Source organism: Polypterus senegalus, chromosome 15, assembly GCF_016835505.1.
Source record: "Polypterus senegalus isolate Bchr_013 chromosome 15, ASM1683550v1, whole genome shotgun sequence".
Classification (NCBI taxonomy): domain Eukaryota; kingdom Metazoa; phylum Chordata; class Cladistia; order Polypteriformes; family Polypteridae; genus Polypterus; species Polypterus senegalus.
The window spans coordinates 43,142,674-43,166,339 of NC_053168.1; the positions used below are offsets into that span (position 1 = coordinate 43,142,674).

General features: G+C 36.3%; 1 protein-coding gene across 2 annotated transcripts in view; it reads right to left on the bottom strand.

Moving 5' to 3' along the window:
• kcnh8 (potassium voltage-gated channel, subfamily H (eag-related), member 8) overlaps positions 1–23,666 on the bottom strand; it is a 262,905-nt gene that overhangs the window by 133,559 nt on the left and 105,680 nt on the right. For both annotated transcript variants that reach the window (XM_039737375.1, XM_039737374.1), the window contains exons 2-4: positions 20,145–20,378; positions 6,392–6,523; positions 246–373 (exon numbers count right to left, since the gene is read on the bottom strand). In XM_039737375.1, the coding sequence (XP_039593309.1) occupies positions 246–373; positions 6,392–6,523; positions 20,145–20,378 (494 nt within the window). The remainder of the gene's footprint in view (positions 1–245; positions 374–6,391; positions 6,524–20,144; positions 20,379–23,666) is intronic.

Here is a 23,666-nt window from a genome sequence, read left to right on the forward strand (position 1 = left end):
TCTCCAGAATTCAAACAGAGGCAAGCTATAAATAATAAATATTGCAATAGAACAGCAACATCTTGAGAGCTCTTTTCTGCTGTGCACTCTGAGCTGCTACGATAGGCAGCAGCTCCCGCTACTCTGAATTGAATGAAATGTTTTCAGTTGTCAATAGCACACTCCTGTGCAACCATTTTAAATAGGTTTGAAATGTATGAAAAAGTAACCACAGCTAAATTGTTATAAAAACAATAGATACCTACTTTGTTGATTTTAATTTTGTTCTTCTCCCTTCTTTGTAGATGACCAGAGATTTGATACAGCACAGTACGGCTTCGTATTCTTGCAGAACTGAAATGTGATCCTGTTTTTACTCTCCCTTTATGTTTGTCTGTTTAGAAAATGACAAACATGTAAAACAAGAAATGAAGTGTATCCTTTAAAAAGGACTTCAGTAATATTGACATGTATATGAACATTGAAACACTGAACTGAAAATATTACAAATAAAAATGTATAACAAATATGCTATACATACAGTAAGTAAAAAACTGAAGCAATCTTTGTGATTCTGATCATACCAATATACAGATATGTGCTATCAGGGCCACAATAAAAAAAAAAAAAACTTTAATATATTAAATAATGCTGCCCTGAGGCAAGGCAAATTTTTGGCAATCAAGTGCAATTCCCCCCATATATACCCCTACATGAGCTGAAACATTTGATCCATATTCAATAAGTATTGGGATACCATGTTCATGATAAAATACCCCCCCAAAGCAGTACATCCTTGGAACAACAGGCAAATAAATAACATTTTTAGGCAAAAATATAGGGATTTAAACAATACAAAAGTATAATTGCTTTACCACTTCTGTTTGATTTAAATATATATTTTTATTGAGTTGAAACGTGGATGTTTGCTCTTCCTGCACTCTTCTTTAAAGAACTTGTCAGTTCCAAGCTAAAAGGTGCTTACCCTTTCTAGTTAAATAAATTTAAGAAAAATGTATCATAGTACCTGTTACGGACACCTTAATAACATCCCAGAAATTTACTAAATTTTACAAATTAACAATCAATATATATATAATAAAATATGTGAAAAATCTGGGAAACGAACAGCAATATCAGTTAGGCCTTGTTCACACGGGCGTTAAGTTTTTGGATAAACGAACTTGCTCTGAACGTCCTAGACGTTTATGTTGCATTTTGTGGTGGCGATCAATTGACTTCTACACCGGCGTTCGTTTGTCTCTGTCTAACGCCAGCCTGCAGCCCAAATTGTAGTTTGTGTGTTAACCTGTGGAGGCAGTGTCGGGAACTGGATATGAAAGCCCTTGTCGTTTTATTTGAGGTGCCTCCTTTCAATATGGACCATTTTTTCTATGTTAGATATTAATCTTCTTGTTTTAAAATACTCGTAATACTGCGACGTAGGGAGAGAAAAATCGCCGCCACTACTGGGTTCATCCTCTGACTGCACAACGTCGGGTTAAAGGAAGTTTTTTTGTGCTTTATGCGAAGAAATGCGAAAATTTCCGCGCAAGTTTTTTAATTACTGTCGGATGTCGGTTTCCACTTTTGATTGTCTGCTGCAGCTGGTGCAATGCCACATTGCACGCCAATCAACCAATATGCGACTTGGTGTTAGCCCCGAAGAGAGACTACTTGCCACTTTGAGGTAAGGTCCTCCGAAGCGTAAAATAAACGCACAGAAAACGAACTAGAAGCGGTTTCCTTGCGTTCGTTGGGTTTTGAACGCCAAGAAAAAGCTGCATGCAACGTTTTTTTGATGCCGTATATACGCGATGCTGGACAAACGCACGTCACCAAAGCCCGTGTGAACACTCTCATTGACTCCTACGTGTAGAAAACACTCGGCGCTTGATCCGTGCTCACCGGACGCTACGAACGCAAAAAAAACGCTCGATTTTAACACCCGTGTGAACAAGGCTTTACTGACATATATGCTTCGAAATGTGCATGCATTGTTTAGATTTCTGTATGAAAAAAAAAATTCTGTCTGAGTACCCTATATTTCCATAGTGAAGGATGCCAGCCAAATGACAGTCTATGTAAGTCCTTGATCTTTTGGCAAGCAGGTGACCTGAGGATGCCCTTTAATTGGTTGAGTTCAGACATTTCCTGGAACACAGCTCTCTGTGCCCATGACACTCCAACATCTAGTATTTGTAGAAATTAGTATTATTAGGTTATTTAATCTAATGTGATTGGACAATCGTTCAGTGTACTATGTCAAGTTGACATCAATGGTTCACAGTTCACACCTGCCTTTAAAATTATGTAACTACAGATGAGTGAGCGTGACTTTAAGAAGATGGCAACTTCAAGTGGGACTTTGGAAATCAAAGAAAATTTTGGTTATTTCTTTAATTAAACATCATTTCATAAATCATTCACTTGAAGAAAAATAGAAAAAATAGAAGATAAAGGACCTTGGACTGGACTGACCTAACTTAAGAATTCAACAGAAGGCAAGTGATTGAGGAAGAGCTTATGCATGGACTTTTTCCAGCTCTTGTTATGACAAATGATAAGCTGACTAGGAATACAGAAAGGACAGGTCTGTGTGTGTATATTATTAGGAAGAAGATCAGTTCCTGAGATTTTTAAAATTCCTGAGCTTTTAATGCTGCTTTCAGGGTTATTTTATGTAGGTGATCACTTCACTAAACTATGAATTAAAAGGGCTGAGAATGCTATGATGCCTAAGTAATGCAACAACAGTTGCCTTGATAACAAAGGGCCTCCTTTTACTAGGCATTCTATAGCTCCTGCAACTATAAGCATTCAAAACATCCAGAATGAGTAATCACAGAAGCAATTCAATGCTGTGCTAAGTAATTTTATTTACTTCATAAAACAGAAATTAAATAAAGGGATTTACTCCGGCATCTAAAAATGTTAACAAACTTGTGTGCCTTAGCAACTGGTTGAATGTTAAAAAGGAAAAATAATGATGACATTGGTCTTGAGCAATGTTACAAATATTTTCAAACTATTGTGTTTTGTTTGTCATAATTTTGATAATAAATGGAATTTCTAAAATCCTCCAGGAATTATTTCCAGTGTATCACAATACTGACATTGACTGTACTACAGTATATTTATAGCTGACCTGATGATGTGGTAACTACACATGTTTACATTATTCATAGTGTACTATAGTACTAAACACCATCCTGTATAATTATAAAACATGCAAAGACTCTGCCTTTTTTTATCATGTGTTTTATTAATATCGTGTGATTTAATAATAGGCCTACTGTTTGTTAAAGTCAAGTAGGTTAAGAAGGTTGAACTGAGAGAGAGCCAGAGAGAGAGAAAAACATTCACTTGACAGTGTTGTTCACTGTAGGCTATTATTGGTGTCTATAGTTTGGATGCTATCATACCAGTTTAATGTTTTTTTTGTTTTGTTTTTTGCATCATCGTCAGGCCATACTTTTAGTTTTCTTTTTAAAATATCCAAGAAGGATAGATTTTTATTTTTAACGGCTGGGTCTTTGAATTTGTGTTTGTGCATCTTCCAATGTTGTCTCCATTACTGGGCAGAGTTTTATTACTGGATCCCCCTTGTTTGGCTGCTTATGGTCAAGTTCTATAAACCATCTTACCTGGGTGAAAGTTTATTTGCCCACCTAGTTTCATATATGCCCAACCACCAACACATTTCTGGCTATGTTATTACTACTACTACTACTACAACTAATAATAATAATAATAATTCTCTACATTTATATTGCATTTTCCCAATACTAAAAGTGCTCTGTGTGTAGGCCACATTACATTGTGTGTATTTGTTTTTTCTTTTCTTTTCTCCTGAGCTATGAAGTGCTGCCTCAGTATGTCCCTCAAAAAACTGCTCCTCCACCCAATTCTTTTTCACTAGCTGCTACTGATGTGTATGTGTGTGTGTGTGTGTGTGTGTGTGTGTGTGTGTGTGTGTGCACATGTGTTTTACAGTCTGATTATAATCCCTTGTTTTGTGTTTTTAGCATAGTTTTATCTAGCACATAGGTGCATAAATGGTGTCACTTAGAAAAATAACAACAGCAATTCAGTAAGATTCAAAGAAAAAAATTGTTTTTCCTTGTTTTTATTTTCCTCAACTAGATTGTTTTAATACTATGCAAAACACTGATGGGTTATTAAATAGCATTAGTGTGCAGAAAAGTGGCAGATGGCTTAACATTGGTGCCCCACACCTGCTGGTGCTTGAATTCAATGACAATTATCTACCTTTTTGTAGAATTTGCACATTCTTCCTACATCTGCAGCATTTTCTTTGGAAAAAATATGAACTCAGTATGACCTGGTGTGAGAGATTTGTTTGTCCTGATATCCCATACAGGTCTAATTCCAGCTTTGTGCTCCATGAGAAGTTATCTATAATGTATTATTTGTAATTTACAGTTTTTTGAGCAGGAAAGAAGACTAGATTTATCAAAGTCACCAGTGATCAAAAAAGCAATGACCTTCCCAAAATGTTTAGTGTTACTTTATCTATATTATTATGCTAGGGACTATGAATTTAAAGTTATATTTATATTGTGTGTAATCTAAATTGTTTAAGAATTATGTTAGATGTTATTTACTATATTAGTTTTAAACATTATCTATGAAACCTGTAAAAATGTGATTTTTTGTCATGTATTTTTGATTTATACATAACTACTAGTTGTGAAAGCGCTTAACCAGCACATTAACAATCCAGTAAATAATACAAAGTATATATAAAATAATATTTTGGCAAACACATTGAGTAAACTGTTTTCCAATTCAGAAAATGATTTAAATGACTGGCTGCACAGCATGCTTGTACCCATCTGCAACAAGCACATTGATTATCTCGTCAGTGCTTCGTCAGTTTCACGTTCTTGGTAAGTAAAGTATCTCAAGTTTTGGTTAAACTGCAGATACAAAACCAGTTTCTCTTCACCAGAAGGAATTTATGTTGCACTGTTATTCTAAGGAAATCCACTGTCTCTGAGAGTGTCATCACCACTATTGCTATGTTTGTCTAGTCCAGATCATTTTATTTTGCGCAATTATTGACAAAAATGTAATCATAACATTATATATATATAACTATAACTGAAAACACCATATTACAGTACATAATATAATAGAATTAACTTATTTTCATGAATAAGGTCAGTGCCATTTATAACCCAAATAATGTTGTGTACTACACCATTTTGATGATTATGCATTAAAGGATGCTTTAAAAATAAGATAATACAAATGGCAGGATGTTTGACTGTGAATTTACTCCTCCAGAAGGACAGCAAATTGTGTTTTCTTGTCAGTTTAAAACATCTGCTGCATATGCAAGCTGCATCTATCTTTACCATTGTTAAGAGCTTATCCAAGTATAACACAGCACATAACATGATGACAATACTAACACACACCTTGCCCTAAGGATATTCCTAATTTTTCATATCTATCTAGAAACCGTATGTTTGGTATTTAAGGCTTCACCTTTTATCAATTAAATCAGAATTTTCTAATAAGGCAGATATAACTAAGTACAAATAATTCCTCGTTTAATATGCAGTTACACTCTGAATATTCTGTAGTTAGGATATAGCGGGTTGGATAATGGATGGATGTATATTTCCAATATTTAGCTGTAAGTGAAAACATTTAGAATTTCCTGTCCATATACTGTAAGCCAATGAATTCAATGTACTGTGCATATGATAACATTTAATGTGTATGTAGAGAGACTACTACAGTATATGAAATTTTCTAAATTAATGAGATGTACAGTATAACTTGCAGTAAAAAGATGATAAAGTTTTCACTTCAAAGTTGGTTGGTTTTTAATCATCTCCATATATTATGCCAGATGCGACCTTATGGCCGCCATTCAGCACATTACCAACACATGGAATATGGGCCAAGAGACAGCTTCCCTGCAGAAATCATCTGTAATTCTCTGCTATGTCAGTGAAAGAAGAGAAGCATGCAGTTTATTTTTGGCATGTAATGAATTTCACTTCACTTTATATCCGGTGAGGTCAATCTTAAGAAACTGTGATTGGTTTCTTCTCTTCTTGGGAATTCCTCAGCTACACTTTATAATTATGTTACAATGGAAAGCTTGCTGAATATAGCATATTTCAATAGTCAGGATATTACTAACTTTAGCAGAACTTACCATACCTGTCAAAATCTATTTGAAATATCTGGGTGTGTTGCTCATGCACTAAAAAATGAGCCAGATTGATGAACAAGTGAACCTTTTTATTTCTTAATATACAATATACCAAGCTTTAAACAGTACCAGTAAATATAAAATGCTTCCTGTGTTTGACCACATAATGCTGTGGCTTGGAACATAGACACATTATGTAACAAAGCTTATACCAACCTTCCTTCTTATCATCCAAGGCAATCTTCACTTTGGTGTCTGAAATATCTTTAAAAGAAGCCAGAAAAAGGACCACATCCCCCTTTTCATTTTTAATTGGAACGATGTCCAATAGGCACCAGAATGAAGCACCTGTAGGGGATATGAAATGTTAATATTAGCTAAGATAAAATGTAAATTATCATACTAAATAAAATAACTGTGTGTCGTTTAGGGACTAATACTTCTGTGTCATGTGTTAGGGATCAGTAAATCACAGATGTTAAGCTCAAACAAATCCCCCTGCCTTAGCAGTTCAAGCTGCAAATGATGCTGTTTTTTTTCCAGGAATCAAGGTTCAGATATGTTCTTACTACTAACACTCAATATTTCAAATTTCTTTATACTGCCTGCTTCAGTTACTCAGTTTGTTTTTATAAATTAGATTTAATTTTTAATATATGTTACACTGGTACAAATAAAGTAACATTTAATGTCTCTCAATTCATTATTTCATTTAGTGTTTGTTAGTATCATGTCTTATGCTGCCCAAAACCTTCTCTTGTGTTTGTTGTTGAGGACAACAATGAAAATTTCCTTTTGTTTTGAATGAGGGTGAAGCTTAAGGCACCCATGGTAAGAGCCATGAAATAATCAGAAAGATCTTCAAAGTATTTCATTCATTGCATCAGTTTTATTGGAAACCCCCTGAGGTCAAAGTTTACCATTTTAATGATCTTGCTTTGCTCCTTCTATTGCCAAACATAAAAAAAAAACTGTGCACGCAAAGCAGTCCTTTTTCCAGTTGATATTTTTGCTTTCCCAAGCTGCCAATCTTGCTTTCAGATCTTCTTAGGCTTTTCTCTTTCTCTGTAAATTCTTATCGGCTTAAGAGTCTCTGCTGAACTGTTCATCTGTAAAATACTCTAACTTTACCCCGTCCCTTAGCTTTGTAATTTGAAAATGCTGTCACCATTCTATTAGTGTACTTTTTGGCATCACAGATATTTGCTGTATTAAAGATTTTAGCTTCTTTCACAACTTAATTTTTCAGCTTAGCCTTTTTATAGGCATTACTATATCTGACTGCCTGGAGTTGTACTTTTTTTGTAATATATGCAAGCTTTGTGCACATAGTTGATGTATATACGGTATAAGAAAGGTGTGCCAGAAAATGCGGAGACCCTAAGGACATGCTTTTATAACAAATTCAAGAACACAGCTGGGTATCAGTGAAGTGTGCAATGGTAAGATGAAAATAATGGGTGGACAAGATTTACCCAGCCTCCCATTTTAAATGCACTAGAGCCAGAAGAAAAGAATAATCTGCTTTACTGCAGTTTTTAAATTAAATATATCCATTTGAATCAAGTTTTCTTAATTTGTCACACTGAATACTTCCACATTGCAGATTCACTTTTATAGAAACCATGCATTATTCTATTATAACTGAAATCGCTTGTGTTTTCCATAACTCAACAGAAATTATTTCATACATTCAGCTTAAATTATTATAGAAATGCATTATTGTCAGCCAGGCAGAACCATCTGTACTCTTTCTTCTCTTTGGTGACTTTAAAATGTCACAGTCAGATTATAACAAAAAAGAAAAGGAAAACAGCTACCCACAATTCTTAGGTCACTCCACTGGATAGGCAGGTAAAGTATATTGAATACACTATAGCTATAAAAAGAGAGCTTCTTCTCAGGAGAAAGTCTGAACCACACTGACTCACCATTCACAATAAAACGCCATAAAGATTTTTTCTCTTGAATTACAAAGTCTAAATGTTATTAACTCTCTCCGCCTCAGCAAGTTCAAAGCTGTATGTAGAGTGAAAGATTTGTTCTTTGTTCAAATGTTGCTACTTTTCTGAAAACTACAGGAGGTACAGCATTTAGTTTCAAGGCCACCGGCAGTGTGGTTACATCACACAGCAATCAAGGACATCATTGCAAACTCTCAATTATTTTTTTCTGCCTTTGTTTGAGTCTTTTTATTTTTTATTTTTTGTGACTTTCATCAGAAAGCTGGCTTGGCAGCTCACTGGTTAGCACTATTGCCTTGCAGCTGCAGGTCATTCTCTGCAGATTTGTCTTACAGTTTCTGAATAATGTTTGCAGATATTCCTTTTCCCCCCTGTATCCCAAACACATGTACAGCAGATTAGTTAGTTGTCTGATATGAAAGAGTCAGTGTGTGTGTGTGCTCTTGTTTAGACTGATGGTCTATCAGCTAGCTAATGATCTGAAAGTGGAACCAGAATACTGTATAGCTGGAAAAAATTCTTCAGTGCTTTTTTCTTTCATTTTCTATTTCCCTTGGTGCCCTCATGTTTTACTTCCTTTATATTTACTCAGTGTGAAACAACATCCTTTCTGTGTGTTGTTTCTTTATTATTGGTTTACTGTATTTGTGCATTTATGGCACTATATCTCCAATATTGCACTAAAATGCAATTAAACTCACTTTCCTTAATTATCTTTATTTTTCATTCTTTTAAAATTAATGTACTGTATGATGTTTGTATCTAGAGAAAAGTTAACCATTTGCATAGCACTGCTTCATACTACTTCATGTACATTATTACTGGTTCTTCAAACAAGCTTATTGATACATCCAAATTTTATATGATTTTATAAAGTAAATATTCAGATTTTTTACATCCCTTCCATAAAGAGAGGCTGACGCTCTGTGTGATCCAAATACATGACTTTCAGAGTAGACTGCTGAAATGATAAATCATGTAGTGAACTGCAGCTTTAGGCAGCTGTGAAATCTACAGGATATCTCTAAGGTAACCTTCATCTGAGTTTCGCACAAATAACTTATCACATTTGAATGGAAATACTGTATACCTGAAATATTATTTAAAGGGAGAAATAGTTAAAAAAATGCAAAAGAAATTTTACAACAATTTATGAGTAAATTAAAAAAGTTGAATTAAAGGTCTTAGTCTCAACTGTGAGGATCATTTCTTATCAAGCAATCAGTTCCAATACCTTGTTGCCCTTCATATTTAATTAGCTATTGTGAAGGATACTGGGGCATCAGCAAGCCCAAACCCCAAAATGAACACACAAGCCCAGTCCTGAGTTCAAAGTAGATTTATTAATCATTTAATCAAAACAATAAAACTGGATCCATTAAGATGCAGAGTTAATAACTGCACATATTGTAATAAATAAATAGAAATTTAGAAATATAATTCCAAATTCCAAACGTTGTTCTAAACAATAGATTTTGTCTGATAAGTGACTGGAGTCATGTCCATTGGCTGCCATCAGCCTCTTCATTTTGTTTTAGTTCATTCTTAAAAGTCATACCTGTTTGCAGTGTTTCAGTGTTCATTCTTTATTATTATAACAAAGCCATCTCACTGGTGTCAACTAAAAGACCAGACCTGTGCAGATTATAAAAAAAAACACCCTCATGGAAAGTCTTGAGTAGAGGATGAGATATCAGGGATCTCAAAAAATGTGATAGTCTGATTTTAGTGATTTCATGAGTACTGTTTTCCAATGTTTGTTACTTACTTTTAGGGTTATAATCTTTGTTCAGTATTGTAAATTACAGCTTTTACTAAAACCACAGGTGCTATTTGTATGTAGAATTATGTTCATGCAGGAGATTTAATTGTATTAAAGAGAAAGAGAACAGAGTTATTACAATCAAGGTGAAGTACAGCCAGGGGCGGTCCTAGCCTGTTTGGTGCCCTGGGCGAACACACACACACACAGACACATAAAACATATTAAGGATTGTACATTAACATATTTTATTGTAAAAACTGTTGTCGGAACCATACTGAATTTGACCAGATGAACATATATATATTTATATAAACTTACTTACATATAAATTGGAAGAAATAGAACTTCAAATATAAAACAAGCGCACACAGAAGTCAAAATAAGACATACATATAGCAATTTTAATATTAAATTAGGGTTAGGGTTAGGGTTAGTATAAAAGGCAGATACAATTAAAATAAGGCATTCCTAAATTGCACAATTAACATGATTGCACTTCGCACAACACACACTGATATGAAATAATTGTCATCTAAATCAGGACCTTTCCTTCCTTGATGCAAAGTCATCAATAATGTCATCATATGAAATCTGGTTAGCAATTGCATGATTGATGCTGATGATGGCAAGGTCAGTGAGGCGTTACTGAGACATAGTGGACCTTAGATATGTCTTCACAAGTTTCAGCTTTGAAAAGCTCCTTTCTGCTGAAGCCGCAGTTACAGGTAGAGTAACTGCAATTCTCAGAGCAGTCCACAAATTTGGGTATATTTCTGAGAGTCCACTGTCATGCACAAAGTTCAGCAGCTCAAGAGAGGTCATAGATTTTGATGGTAAATCAGGCAAATTCTTAATCTCCTGTGCAAGCCTTCTGCCATCCACGTCTGATTGGTCCTAAAAAAGCAAAGTAGCACTGAGGGCCTTACACTGTTCAGTGAGGTCATCATTTGAGAGATTTGGAAAATGTATCAGTACTCCAAATTTCTTTCCCACATTTTCCAATGTGGTGAATCTCTCTTGGATGGAAGACACTGCAACATCAACAACAACATTAAAAAAGGTCACCTCCAGCTTCTTTAGGGCATCACTTAATGGCTCATCAAACTTTCTGCCAATACCTTGTCCCAGGTACTCTGTAACAGTGTAAAGAGACCTGGAGCCCTCCAGAAAGAGGGTCACTACACTAGAAAGCTCAAGAGGATCTTTCTGTTAATTTTGTACCAGGTTATTACCAACCATTGTGAAGACTAGAAGTGCTTGTTGCAAGGAATTCAACCCCATTACATCACTTATAAGATGGATTGGAATGAGGAAGTAAATATTATTCATTACCTGAAGTAATCCTGAAAAAAGTTCTACTCAGAGAATGTTCTCGTAAAAATTCTAATACTCACCAAATCTGTGTCAGCTAAACATTTTAGGTTCAAGCATCCTTTATATAGTCTAATAAAGTGCCTAAGTAAGATTCCAAAAGGAGGCTATGAAGTTACTGAGACACTCTGGTAAGAGGCCCCTTTAAATCTTTTCATATAAAAAGCTTGGAAGTGTGAATTTGCATGCCTGTGGCTTTGTTTAATGTCTGCTTGTGAAAGAAAGAAATGAAAGATATCCTCTATAAACCCTTATTAGGCATATTTCAGCAGTCACTTCAGAAAGGAGAAGTATCTGAGGACTGGAAAGTTGCAAATGTGACTCAAATCTTCAAGAAGGGAGTCAAAATTGATCCTAGTAATTATGGAGCAATTAGTTTTACTTCTGTGCCATGCACAATTATGGAAACTATTATAAGAAATAAATTTTAAAAAATCCAAAAATGAAAATAATATTGTAAATAACAGCAAGAATGGGTTTATGAGAAGAAGGTTCAGCCAAACCAATCTTTTAGATTTTGTTGAATAAGCAACCGCAATAGTTCACAAAAACAAATCAAATGGCATAATTTATCTAGACTTTCAAAAAGCACTTGATCAACAGATTAATTCTGAAACTAGAAGCCGTAGGCATTAGAGGTAACATACAAAACTGGATCTCTGGTTGGTTAACCGGCAGGAGACAAAAAGTACAGATAAGAGAAGAATGCTCCACATGGAACAAGGTCATCAGTGGAGCCCCTCAGGGGTCTGTCCTTTACTTTACTTCTACATTACGTTTTCTGATTGATATTAATGACATTGATTCTGATATACAGGGTGGGCCATTTATATGGATACACCTTAATAAAATGGGAATGGTTGCTGATATTAACTTCCTGCTTGTGGCACATTAGTATATGTGAGGGGGAAAACTTTTCAAGATGGGTGGTGACCATGGTGGCCATTTTGAAGTCGGCCATTTTGGATCCAACTTTTGTTTTTTCAATAGGAAGAGGGTTATGTGACACATCAAACTTATTGGGAATTTCACAAGAAAAACAATGGTGTGCTTGGTTTTAACGTAACTTTATTCTTTCATGAGTTATTTACAAGTTTCTGACCATTTATAAAATGTGTTCAATGTGCTGCCCATTGTGTTGGATTGTCAATGCAACCCTCTTCTCCCACTCTTCACACACTGATAGCAACACCACAGGAGAAATGCTAGCACAGGCTTCCAGTATCCATAGTTTCAGGTGCTGCACATCTCGTATCTTCACAGCATAGACAATTGCCTTCAGATGACCCCAAAGATAAAAGTCTAAGGGGTTCAGATCGGGAGACCTTGGGTGCCATTCAACTGGCCCACGACGACCAATCCCCTTTCCAGGAAACTGTTCATCTAGGAATGCTCGGACCTGACACCCATAATATGGTGGTGCACCATCTTGCTGGAAAAACTCGGGGAACGTGCCAGCTTCAGTGCATAAAGAGGGAAACACATCATCATGTAGCAATTTCGCATATCCAGTGGCCTTGAGGTTTCCATTGATGAAGAATGGCCCCACTATCTTTGTACCCCATATACCACACCATACCATCAATTTTTTTGTTCCAACAGTCTTGGAGGGATCTATCCAATGTGGGTTAGTGTCAGACCAATAGCGGTGGTTTTGTTTGTTAACTTTACCATTCACATAAAAGTTTGCCTCATCACTGAACAAAATCTTCTGCGTAAACTGAGGGTCCTGTTCCAATTTTTGTTTTGCCCATTCTGCAAATTCAGTGCGCCGATCTGGGTCATCCTCGTTGAGATGCTGCAGTAGCTGGAGTTTGTAAGGGTGCCATTTGTGAGTAGCTAATATCCGCCGAAGGGATGTTCGACTAATGCCACTCTCCAGTGACATGCGGCGAGTGCTACGCTGTGGGCTCTTGCTGAATGAAGCTAGGACAGCCACTGATGTTTCTTCATTAGTGACAGTTTTCATGCGTCCACATTTTAGCAAATCCAACACTGAACCAGTTTCAAGAAACTTAGCAAGCAGTTTGCTAACTGTAGCATGGGAGATGGGTGGTCTCGTAGGGTGTCTTGCATTGAAATCTGCTGCAATGACCCGGTTACTGCGTTCACCAGACATCAACACAATTTCTATCCGCTCCTCACGTGTTAACCTCTGCGACATGTCAATGGCTGTAAACAAAGAGAAACTTGTAAATAACTCATGAAAGAATAAAGTTACGTTAAAATCAAGCACACCATTGTTTTTCTTGTGAAATTCCCAATAAGTTTGATGTGTCACATGACCCTCTACCTATTGAAAAAACAAAAGTTGGATCCAAAATGGCCGACTTCAAAATGGCCACCATGGTCACCACCCATCTTGAAACGTTTTCCCCCTCACATATACTAATGTGCTACAAACAGGAAGTTAATATCACCAACCATTCCCATTTTATTAAGGTGTATCCATATAAATGGCCCACCCTTGTCAAATTCGTAGATGACACTAAAGTTGGAGAGACAGCAGACATTGAGGATGCAGTACAAAGAATTCATAATGGCATGCAGAACCTTCAGAACTGGGTGAACACCTGGAAAAAGCAGTCTAATAATAGAAAAGTGCTACACGTGGGCAAAGGAACATCAGTTATAAATACAAGAATGAAGACACTGTCACATAAGAAGTAACCTCTGAAAAGGATTTAGGGGTATATGTTGATGCAACATTTTCATCGACTAAGCTATGCACAATAGCAATCAAAAAGGCAAATAAAATGTCAGGTTATATCATAAAAATTGTTGAATTTAAGTCAAGGTATGTAATGCTTAAACTATATAATGCACTTGTGAGACCACATCTAGAGTATTGTGTGCAGTTCTAGTCACCACGGTATAAAAAAAGATATTGCAGTACTTGACACTATGCAGAGGAGAACAACCAGGAACCAAGGACTTAAAGACATATCCAAATCTGACAGACTCAGAGAATTAAACCTGTTCAGTCTTGAGCAAAGGGGACTGTGCGGTGACATAATCCAGGTATTTAAAATCCTCAAAGGCATCCAGCAACATTCTTTCAGTTTAAGGGTGAATTACAAACTCAAGGACATCAGTGGAAATTAAGGGGAAGTGCATTTAAGACTGAAGCTGGGAAGCACTTCTTTACACAAAGAGCAAACTTACTGCGACATGTAGTTGAAGCAGAAACCTTGACAACCTTTATGAAAAATCTTGATGAGATATTGGGAATATTAGCTATTATTAGCTATTATTTGGGATTATTAGCTAAACAAATGGGCTTGATAAACTAACTGGTCTCCTCTTGTTTCTTATATTCTTATGTTTTTACAAGTGAAATACATTTTGGCTGTGTGACAATCTGTAACATCTTTTAAAAATATTCACTACAAAAGAACATTTGTGTTATGGTCTTGCATATCATATATTATATGTAGTGTGAAACTGGACATCTAGTTATATATATAACAATAAAATGTTATTAAACATTTTAAGAATTTCAAAAGAACACAGTTACATCAACAGCCAGGGAGCTGAAACAATTCTGGACCTAGATTTCCATTTTGCCTGTGTTTAGTTATAAATCATCATTTTACCACCTACATTAATTGTTTCGTTTTTAAAAGGTTTGAAGCATTTTTTATATTGTTTATTTTTTTTATCATTATGTTAATTGATGTCATTACTCTTCAATGTTTTATGAGTTTTACTGCATTCACTGCTATTTTATATTTTCAGCATGGCAGTAGCCATTTTGTATATGGTTGCTGTGCTTCCATGAGGATACGTGAAAAAGTGAGTCCCTGCCTATTTAAGATGGTGGCACTTAGCAGCTTGTTATCTGAGTACTGGATAAACGCTAAAAGATTATTTTTGGAAACATTTCATTCTTTTGTTTTTGTGTTTTGGTTTACTTTTTTTATTAATGAATGTATAACACTATTTCTGAACATTTCTCACTGGTTCCCGCCTGGTATTTATTACAAACACTGCCTCTGGCTCCTCCCAGCCAGTATTTGCTGCTATGCAACCATAATCATCACATTATAGAAATGCAGGGCAAATAAAACAGAGACCTTAACTACAGGCTGTGATGCTAGCATTGTGCTTGTTTGCCCTTATGAGAGTGTGTAGTGTAATGCCCCCAAGTTCTTTAAATTCTCATGTTTTAGTGTTTTGGGTGATTATGACCTTTTCCTTGTTTTTTGACTCTGCCTTTGACTTTTAGCTTTTTTATCATTTGCTTCTTGGATTGCAGCCAGAAATTAAATATACTTTATTAGTACCTGTTTCTCATGGTTTCTATCTCACACACTTGTCTGTACCCCAGTCTCATTGCATGTTGTCAGTTGTGCTTTACAAAACAATATGCCATGCTGCACACAGAATAGTGTTGTATGCACCTCTGCTTCTGTGGTTATGTCTTGCCAGCATGCACCTAACAAAGGCCACTGATTTATGAAACTGCTGAATCTATTCCGGTGACTGCAACCTGAGGTACTTGAGAATATTTGGTTCTTAACCCTCTTTTCCCAAACTATGAATGCTGTGTACTCTTTTATAATAATAATTGATTAAGGTTCTAATTTGCTCCCCAAATAAAATGTTTTATATACTGTAACCTGAAAATCCTGGCTATTGAACCATGTGTGTTCTTGAAAATAAATCTGTACCATGGTAGATACAATCAAAATATAATATCAACATGAACACCTATGGAGGAAAAATAATGTTTCCCTTTCATTTGCATGACTTTAGTGTGATAGTAATATTTTTATTTATGCTACATCTTGGTAGTACATGGACGAGTGCTACAGCCTCACAGCTCCAGGAATTTGTTTAGGTACTGTATGTGCAAGCTGAGATTGACTGATGAAAGATAAAGTAGCTTTGTGCAAGTACAGTACATGTGAGTGATTGTATTACTGTACCTCTGATACAATAGCTTCCAGAACAGACTCCTGTCTCCTGACAACCATATGGTGGAAGACTTAGATTTTAATAATTTAGAAAACTAGGGGGCTTCGCCCCCTGCTCGCTTCGCTCGCCAACACCCGTGTTTGGTTTTCTAGATACACACTTTTAAGATTTTATTTTTCTTTGAATTGTTGCTATTTCATTAGTTTCACTTTTATTTCAGAACTTCTGTAAAAACAATATTTGGAATCTTGAGTGTCCTAATATGCTGAATCTTTTTAATGAGGTCAGTGAGACATGTGTTTAATGACTTTGTACCATAATTCAGGATAGGTTTCTCTGTTTGGAATTTCAGCACAGACAAAACGATCTACATCATCAGCAGTTAATATTTTTTTTTTTTTGCAAAGTAACCAATAAATGCATGTGAGGTAAACTCCTTTTTTGAAATTCTCCGACTTAAACTTTAAAGCCTTACAATATTTACATATTTCTGACATATCACCTACTTTTTGTCTATATATTCGATCTCTAGTCACCTTTTCGTTATTTCTCTGCGTAATAATTTCTCTTTTTTTGTGCTAATGCGATGTTTACTTTCTTTGTTTTAACACTGTTGTTTTTTTCTGCTTTCATATTCTGTATATTGGTCTGCATGTGTTTCATGCCTACGTTTTTTTTGAGTCTTTTGAATTCCAGTTTTTATTATCTCTAATCTGTTCTGCATGTGTTTGGCCCCCTTGTTTTTTAACCTCTTTATGACATTTTACTTTGTTTTCTACTCTGTCTTTTATTTATGGCCTTGCTTTGTCCTGCTTTTTTTTCAATGACACCTGGTCCGTTGTGATTATTTTCCTTTTCGAGTAATAATTTCCATTTGTTTGTGCTACCGCGATCTTTACTTTCTTTTTTTTATACTTTCTGATTTTCCTATTTTCATATTCTTTATTCTTTAACTTTCTCCACATGTGTATTATGCCAATGTTTTTTTTTTTTTTAAACCGTTCGAATTCCACTGCTTCCATAATCTCTAACCTGCTCTGTATGTGTATAGCGCCAATGTTCGTGAACGTGTTTATGAAGTTCTACTTTGTCTTTTACTCTCTGTCTTTTAATTCTGAGCTGGATTGAACATGCTTTTTTTTCAATTCCACTTGTTCCGGGCTGATAATTACTTTCCTTATTTTCTGAATTTGGACCTAGATTCTTCTTTTTCTTTTTTTTCTCTCCAATACATTTGTGTCTCTTTTCTCCACTCTGCTTTCTTCTTCACTTAGTCGTCTACGTTATATTTATAACGTATGCTTTATATACGCTGAGTGCCCTGGATCTGTGTGTGCTCAAAGCTTCTTTTACACGATTGAGTGTTTTGCTGCCTCTGGGCTTATTTGATATTGAATGTAAGTAGGGCGTGTCTTGCAAGAATCTCATGTTCAACATCATCGCTAGACGGTTCTGGGTCAATCTCTTGGCACAAAGTCTTATGTTTAAGGTCCCCACAAGACGCTCCGTGGCCAATCTCTTTCATCTCGCAGTTTCTTTTAAGTGTCTTCCGTGATCTTCCGAAGATCAAATCTCGACACCCTAGTGTTTCTCTCTAGGATTTTTTTTAAAAACAGAGACATGTACACATGGCATGATATTAAGGTGTGTTCAATGATTTAGTTAACCAATTTCAAAGTTGGAGTATTTTAAAATTATTTTTGTTTATTAAATATGTTTGGTCTCAAAGTGATAATAAAATGCAATTACACTCGTTATTAGACTACTTTACAGGATACAGTTAATAAAACTTTACAAAGTCATGCAATTAAAAATGTTTACTGAAGTTTCAAGCTAAAATTGTTGGAACTTGATGGATAACAGATCATTGAGGTGCTTTGCTGATAAATAGTAGTATCAGAGAAATACTGAATCATTGTGATCTGCATATAATGAAACAGTGAGGTTGTTTTTAGTATAATACTGACTACATATTTGTTAATTCTACGCTTAGAGAGGAATGCATAAATAATTCCTTTCTTTTTACATTCATTTAGATATGTAATTTTTTTCTTTCTTTTTCTTTGTGGTTATCTTACCTGAAGCAGCAGGGGACACAAGCTGCTGTACCAATGGCTTCCCCAGCCTTTGACTAACTTGTATTGGAGATCTGTTTTACCAGGAGTGACTATCAGATGAGTAAAAGAGGAATATATGAAAAACAAACTGAAGTAACCCAAGGAAAATTTGAAACAGTAAACTAATCCGTTTATGAATTTCCACAGAATGTTTTTCTGATAATTTTCCAAATTCACCAGTGCTTTTCAACAGGAGATTTTTCAGTTTTAAAAATCTGAACATCACGCTGTTTCTTTGAAGAAGAACTGTGCCAAATTTCAACAAAATCAGTCCACTGGGAGCCAAATTGTTTCATGCGGACTGTCAAATAGATGGACAGACAAACAGTCTATTGTAGTAGTTGCTTTCCTCATTATATGCAAACACACCTATACTATTGAATACTGAAATGCAATGTAAAAAGTAGGAATTGACTGACTGAAAGTAATATACTTTGCATTGAATTAATCATATAAACACTTAAAACTATACATTTAAGAGCACATATACAGTAGAAGAGGTATCCCATATCAGCAAGTAAACATAAACAACTATGTGACCAAAAATTTATTAATTTGCATGCATTAACACATTAATAGAGAAACGAAGTGTTACATGTTTAACTTACCTCTGCAGAACATCTCAACATCTTTTGTAATATTTGTAATTTAATAACATCCAAAAAGAGAATTATATTGAAATGGGCAGCACAGTGGCACAGTGGGTAGCGCTGCGGCCTCGCAGTTAGGAGGCCTGGGTTCGCTTCCCGAGTCCTCCCTGCATGGAGTTTGCATGTTCTCCCCATGTCTGCGTGGGTTTCCTCCCACAGTCCAAAGACATGCAGGTTAGGTGCATTGGCGATCCTAAATTGTTCCTAGTGTGTGTGTGTGTGTGTGCCCTGCGGTGGGCTGGCGCCCTGCCCGGGGTTTGTTGCCTGCCTTGCGCCTTGTGTTGGCTGGGATTGGCTCCAGCAGACTACCGTGACCCTGTAGTTAAGATATAGCGGATTGGTTAATGGATGGATGGATGCACAATATGCATTAAAATAACAATTTTTTAAAAAAACATTTTAATGACAGAATCTATTTTTTATACAAATAATTTCAAGTTATTGACAGTAAATAGATGTGATATTCAACAAAGTTAAATAATGTTTATTGTGACTCTAGTCTTTGAAGTCATCTTCTGGCCTGCTCATAGCAAAATGATTTCTAGAACTGCCTTCTGCCAAGCCTGCCACATTCCTGCCAAGGATATTATTTGAAATTAATCTCAGTCACAACTATGCAGATTTGTTACCCCTTTCTGTATTGATAAAAAAGAGCAGTGAATTGGAGATACTTTAATTAAAACTGTTTAATTTACATATGCTCATTACATGCTGAAAATGTTGATATGGTTTTATTATTGATTTGTAAACTTTATCCTTCATCAATGCAATGACCTATACAGGGCTATTCTTCTGCAAAACTAGTAACTCAGAGAATTGCCTTTTTTACTACTCATCTATTAAATCTGTTTTATACGATTTTCACAATTTAGGAGTCAGAGTCTATCACAGCAAGTGCAAGATGAGGACCAATCCTTCTCTGGGCAAACCCAGGTATAAATACCAGGCACCAACTTAGAGTCTCCATTTTAACTAATAAAGTACAGTATTATGAAGCATACTGTACATACTCCATGTAGATGGTGACTAGTCTCCTGGAATTGTGAGGCAGTAGCGCTAACCACTGGGCTACTCACTTCTTTTATAACCATTTTTACTGTTTGTCCAACTATGGTTTCTTGAATAATGATTGATTTCATATGACTAGCAACAAGATGAAGATTATCAAGTATCCACACTCACCATTCTTTTTATAAAACATGATCTCCCCCTTGAATTCCTTTTTTTCCTCTAAGGTCTTGTCAATGAGAAGGATTATCTGTTCATTTGTCTCCGTGCCATACAAAAACTTACAGCTACAACTCTTCTGCATAACTTCAGTCCGTGCAAATCCAGCCAATTCACAGAATCCATCAGAGCAATAAACTATTGGAAATCCCTTTGACACCTGAGCATTTGCAAGAATGAAGTTACTGTCTGAAAAAGAACAAGTACAGAAAGAAAATTAGAAAGAACATTATAGGCAATTTTTAGATTAAGCATTTGGTGCAAACATGGCATTTTAACAGAAACCAAAAATTTGAGAGACTCCTATGACATGGGCAAGACAAAAGCTACAATGATGCACTTCTAAAACAAATTAAGCTCAAAAAGAAGGCTCAGTTCTTTTATAGTGAACTACAGATTCTTTGCTTTTATTTTTTTGTGTTCCTACTTTCTGTTGTGTGTTTCATTTGTATTTATAGTTATTATTTACTTACTTCACATTTGTGTTTTCCAGATACAACAGTCATTTCAGTGACAAACTTCATGATGATGTTTCCTCTTTGACTCATCCGACAGTGACCTTCAGGATGTACTTGAGCGATGCACAGCCAAATGCAAATTAGGGATGAGGATGAGAACCTCCAAATCTGATGTCATGATTCTCTCCCAGAAAAGTGGACTACTTTCTCCATGTGAGAGGGAGAGGGCCCTCTGCTTATAGTGGTTTCTGATTTTCTCACTCAAGTTTCTCAGGATTTTATTTACAAGTGATGGAAGAAGAGAACATGAGATTGACAAGCGGATTAGAGCAGTTCTGTGGGTGCTGTGCTGACCTATAGTTGTGAAGCAGAACTTCAGCCTAAAGACAAAACTCCCAGTTTAAAGGTCGATCTACATCCCTGTCTTCATGTATGATCATGAGCTGTGAGTAACGACCGAAAGAATAAGATCACAAGTACAAGCATCAGAAATGAAGTTTCTCCATAGGGCCACTGGGCTGACACTCTGTAAGGGTAAGAAGCTCAGCAATTTAGTAGGGACTCACAGCAGCATTTCTGCTTATCCAGACTGAATGGTGCCAGTTCATATGTCTTGCTTCGGATACGTCCTACAGGGCAGAGACTGTGCAGCAGAACTGGGACACAGGAAATTAGGAAATGTCTGTCTTTATAGGGTCCCACAGTCGACAATGTATATCAGAGGAGAAACCAAGCCATGAGGTCGAAAGTAATTACCTGCAGTGTTTAGAGACAGAATTGTGTTGAGAACTGAATATGGCTATCAAAAAATTCTGCAGCATTGAAAGTCTCAAAGAGCACAGTGGCCTCCATAATTCTTAAATGGAATAAGAGCTGACAGCCTGGCCAAACTGGGCAATCGGTGGAGAAAGGCCTTGATAAGAGAGGTGACAAAAAACCTGATGGCCATCCTGCCAGAGCTCTGGTGAACATATAAAGAGGTGGGAGAAATTTCTAGAAGTACATCCACCATTGTAACAGCTTTATGTCAGAATGGTCAGATGAGAAATAAAAGCACACTTGGAGTTTGCAAAAAGGCACCCAAAGGACTATCAGACTATGACAAACAAGATACTCTGGTCTGATGAAAACAAGATTGAACTGTTTGACCTGAATTCTAAGTGTCACGTCTGGAGGAAATCAGGAACTACTCATCACCAGCTCATTACCATTCCAACAGTGGAGCACAGTGGTAACAGCATCATGCTACAAGGTTGTTTTTCAGAGGCAGGGGCTGGGAGACTAGCCAAGGTCAAGGGAAGGCTGAACAGAGCAAAGTACAAAAATATTCTAAATGAAAACCCATTTAAGAGGGCTATGGGTCTGGGCACAAAGCAACGTCAACAAGGGACTGGCTCTGTGAATGTTTTTGAGTGACCGAACCAGAGCCAAGACTTGAACATCTCTGGAGAGACCTGAAAACAGCTCTCCACTGACAGTCTCCATCGAACTTGACAGAACTTCAGAGGATGTAGAGAGAACAATGGCAGAAAATCGCCAAATCCAGGAGGAAAAGCTTGACACGTCATACTGTACATAAGATGACTCCAGGCTGTAATCAATTTTTTATTTTTAATAAATTTGCAAAAAGAATAAATTGTGAAGGCACTTCTCCAAGAAAAGCTCACATCTGTAGCTGGGGAAAGGAAAGTCTAGGCTGACCTCCCTGGTCTGCGGCCACTCTGGCCCTCACCAGGAAATGCAGCTTGAGATGATGGGATTAGATCTTGAATTCTTGGTTCTTATTCAGTAAATAAAAAGACTAAAATGAATCACAATATGTGTTTTAATTTATTTAATACTAGCCGTCTCCCACGGCTCTGCCCGCGTAGTAGTGAAACAGAACAGTGAGGAGGGCCCTGCATGGTTCTCTACTCATGACATCACGCCTCACTCTCCCCTTAGCCCACAGCCTCTGTCTCGGTTTAGCACAAATATATCACTCATTCAAGAGAACTATGATTCTTAGCACAATGAGAGAAGTCGCAAAATACACTTGAACGTTCAAGCAAATTATAGAAAAAAACCTGATCTAAATCCGTTAAGTAGTTCTCTCAGTCGCTAGCTAAGCGGAGGTAAGGAACCCCCTGAGGCTGGCGCGTGAATGAGGAAGGCCCTACCTCCCTCACCTCAGCCCAGTGCGTGTCTCTCAGATTCGTGCAAATAAATTGGTACAGCAAGCTAACTATGAAACATAGCACAATGAGAGAAGTCGCAAAATCAATCAGAATGTTCAAGTAAATTATTGAAAAAAAAACAATTTAAGTCCACTAAGTAGTTCCTGCGTGAAAAATGGACAGACATATATACATACAGACAGACAGACAGATGTTGGATTTTATATATATAGAGAGAAGTGAAAAATTTACATTTACTAATTATGTACTACACACAAAAGTGGCTAAAGTCATCAGAATATAAAGGTGGTAAATAATATGGAATAGGAACACTTTCAATAATTCCACTTTAACTCACATATGCTTTCTACTTCTACCAAAATGCATTTTGTACCCAACAAGTTTTTCTGAGTATTATAAGATAGTGGTTTTGAAACATCACTCCTAGATGGACTAAAAGCCAGAAGTCTGCATGACCATCATGATCAAGTCCTTCCGTGAGAACCCTAAATACAAAGAGGACTGTTTTATTTATGTGAGGTAGAATGCCCAGAGGGGACTGGGTGGTCTCATGGTCTGGAATCCCTGCAGATTTTATTTTTTTCTCCAGCCGTCCGGAGTTGTTTTTTTGTTTTTTCTGTCCTCCCTGGCCATCAGACCTTACTCTTATTCTATGTTAATTAATGTTGACTTATTTTATTTTCTTACTGTGTCTTTTATTTTTCTATTCTTCATTATGTAAAGCACTTTGAGCTACATTTTTTGTATGCCAATGTGCTATATAAATAAATGTTGTTGTTGTATATTGTGGCATATGGCCGGTCTTTATCCCGGCCAATACCCCCAGGCCACCAGATGGAGCC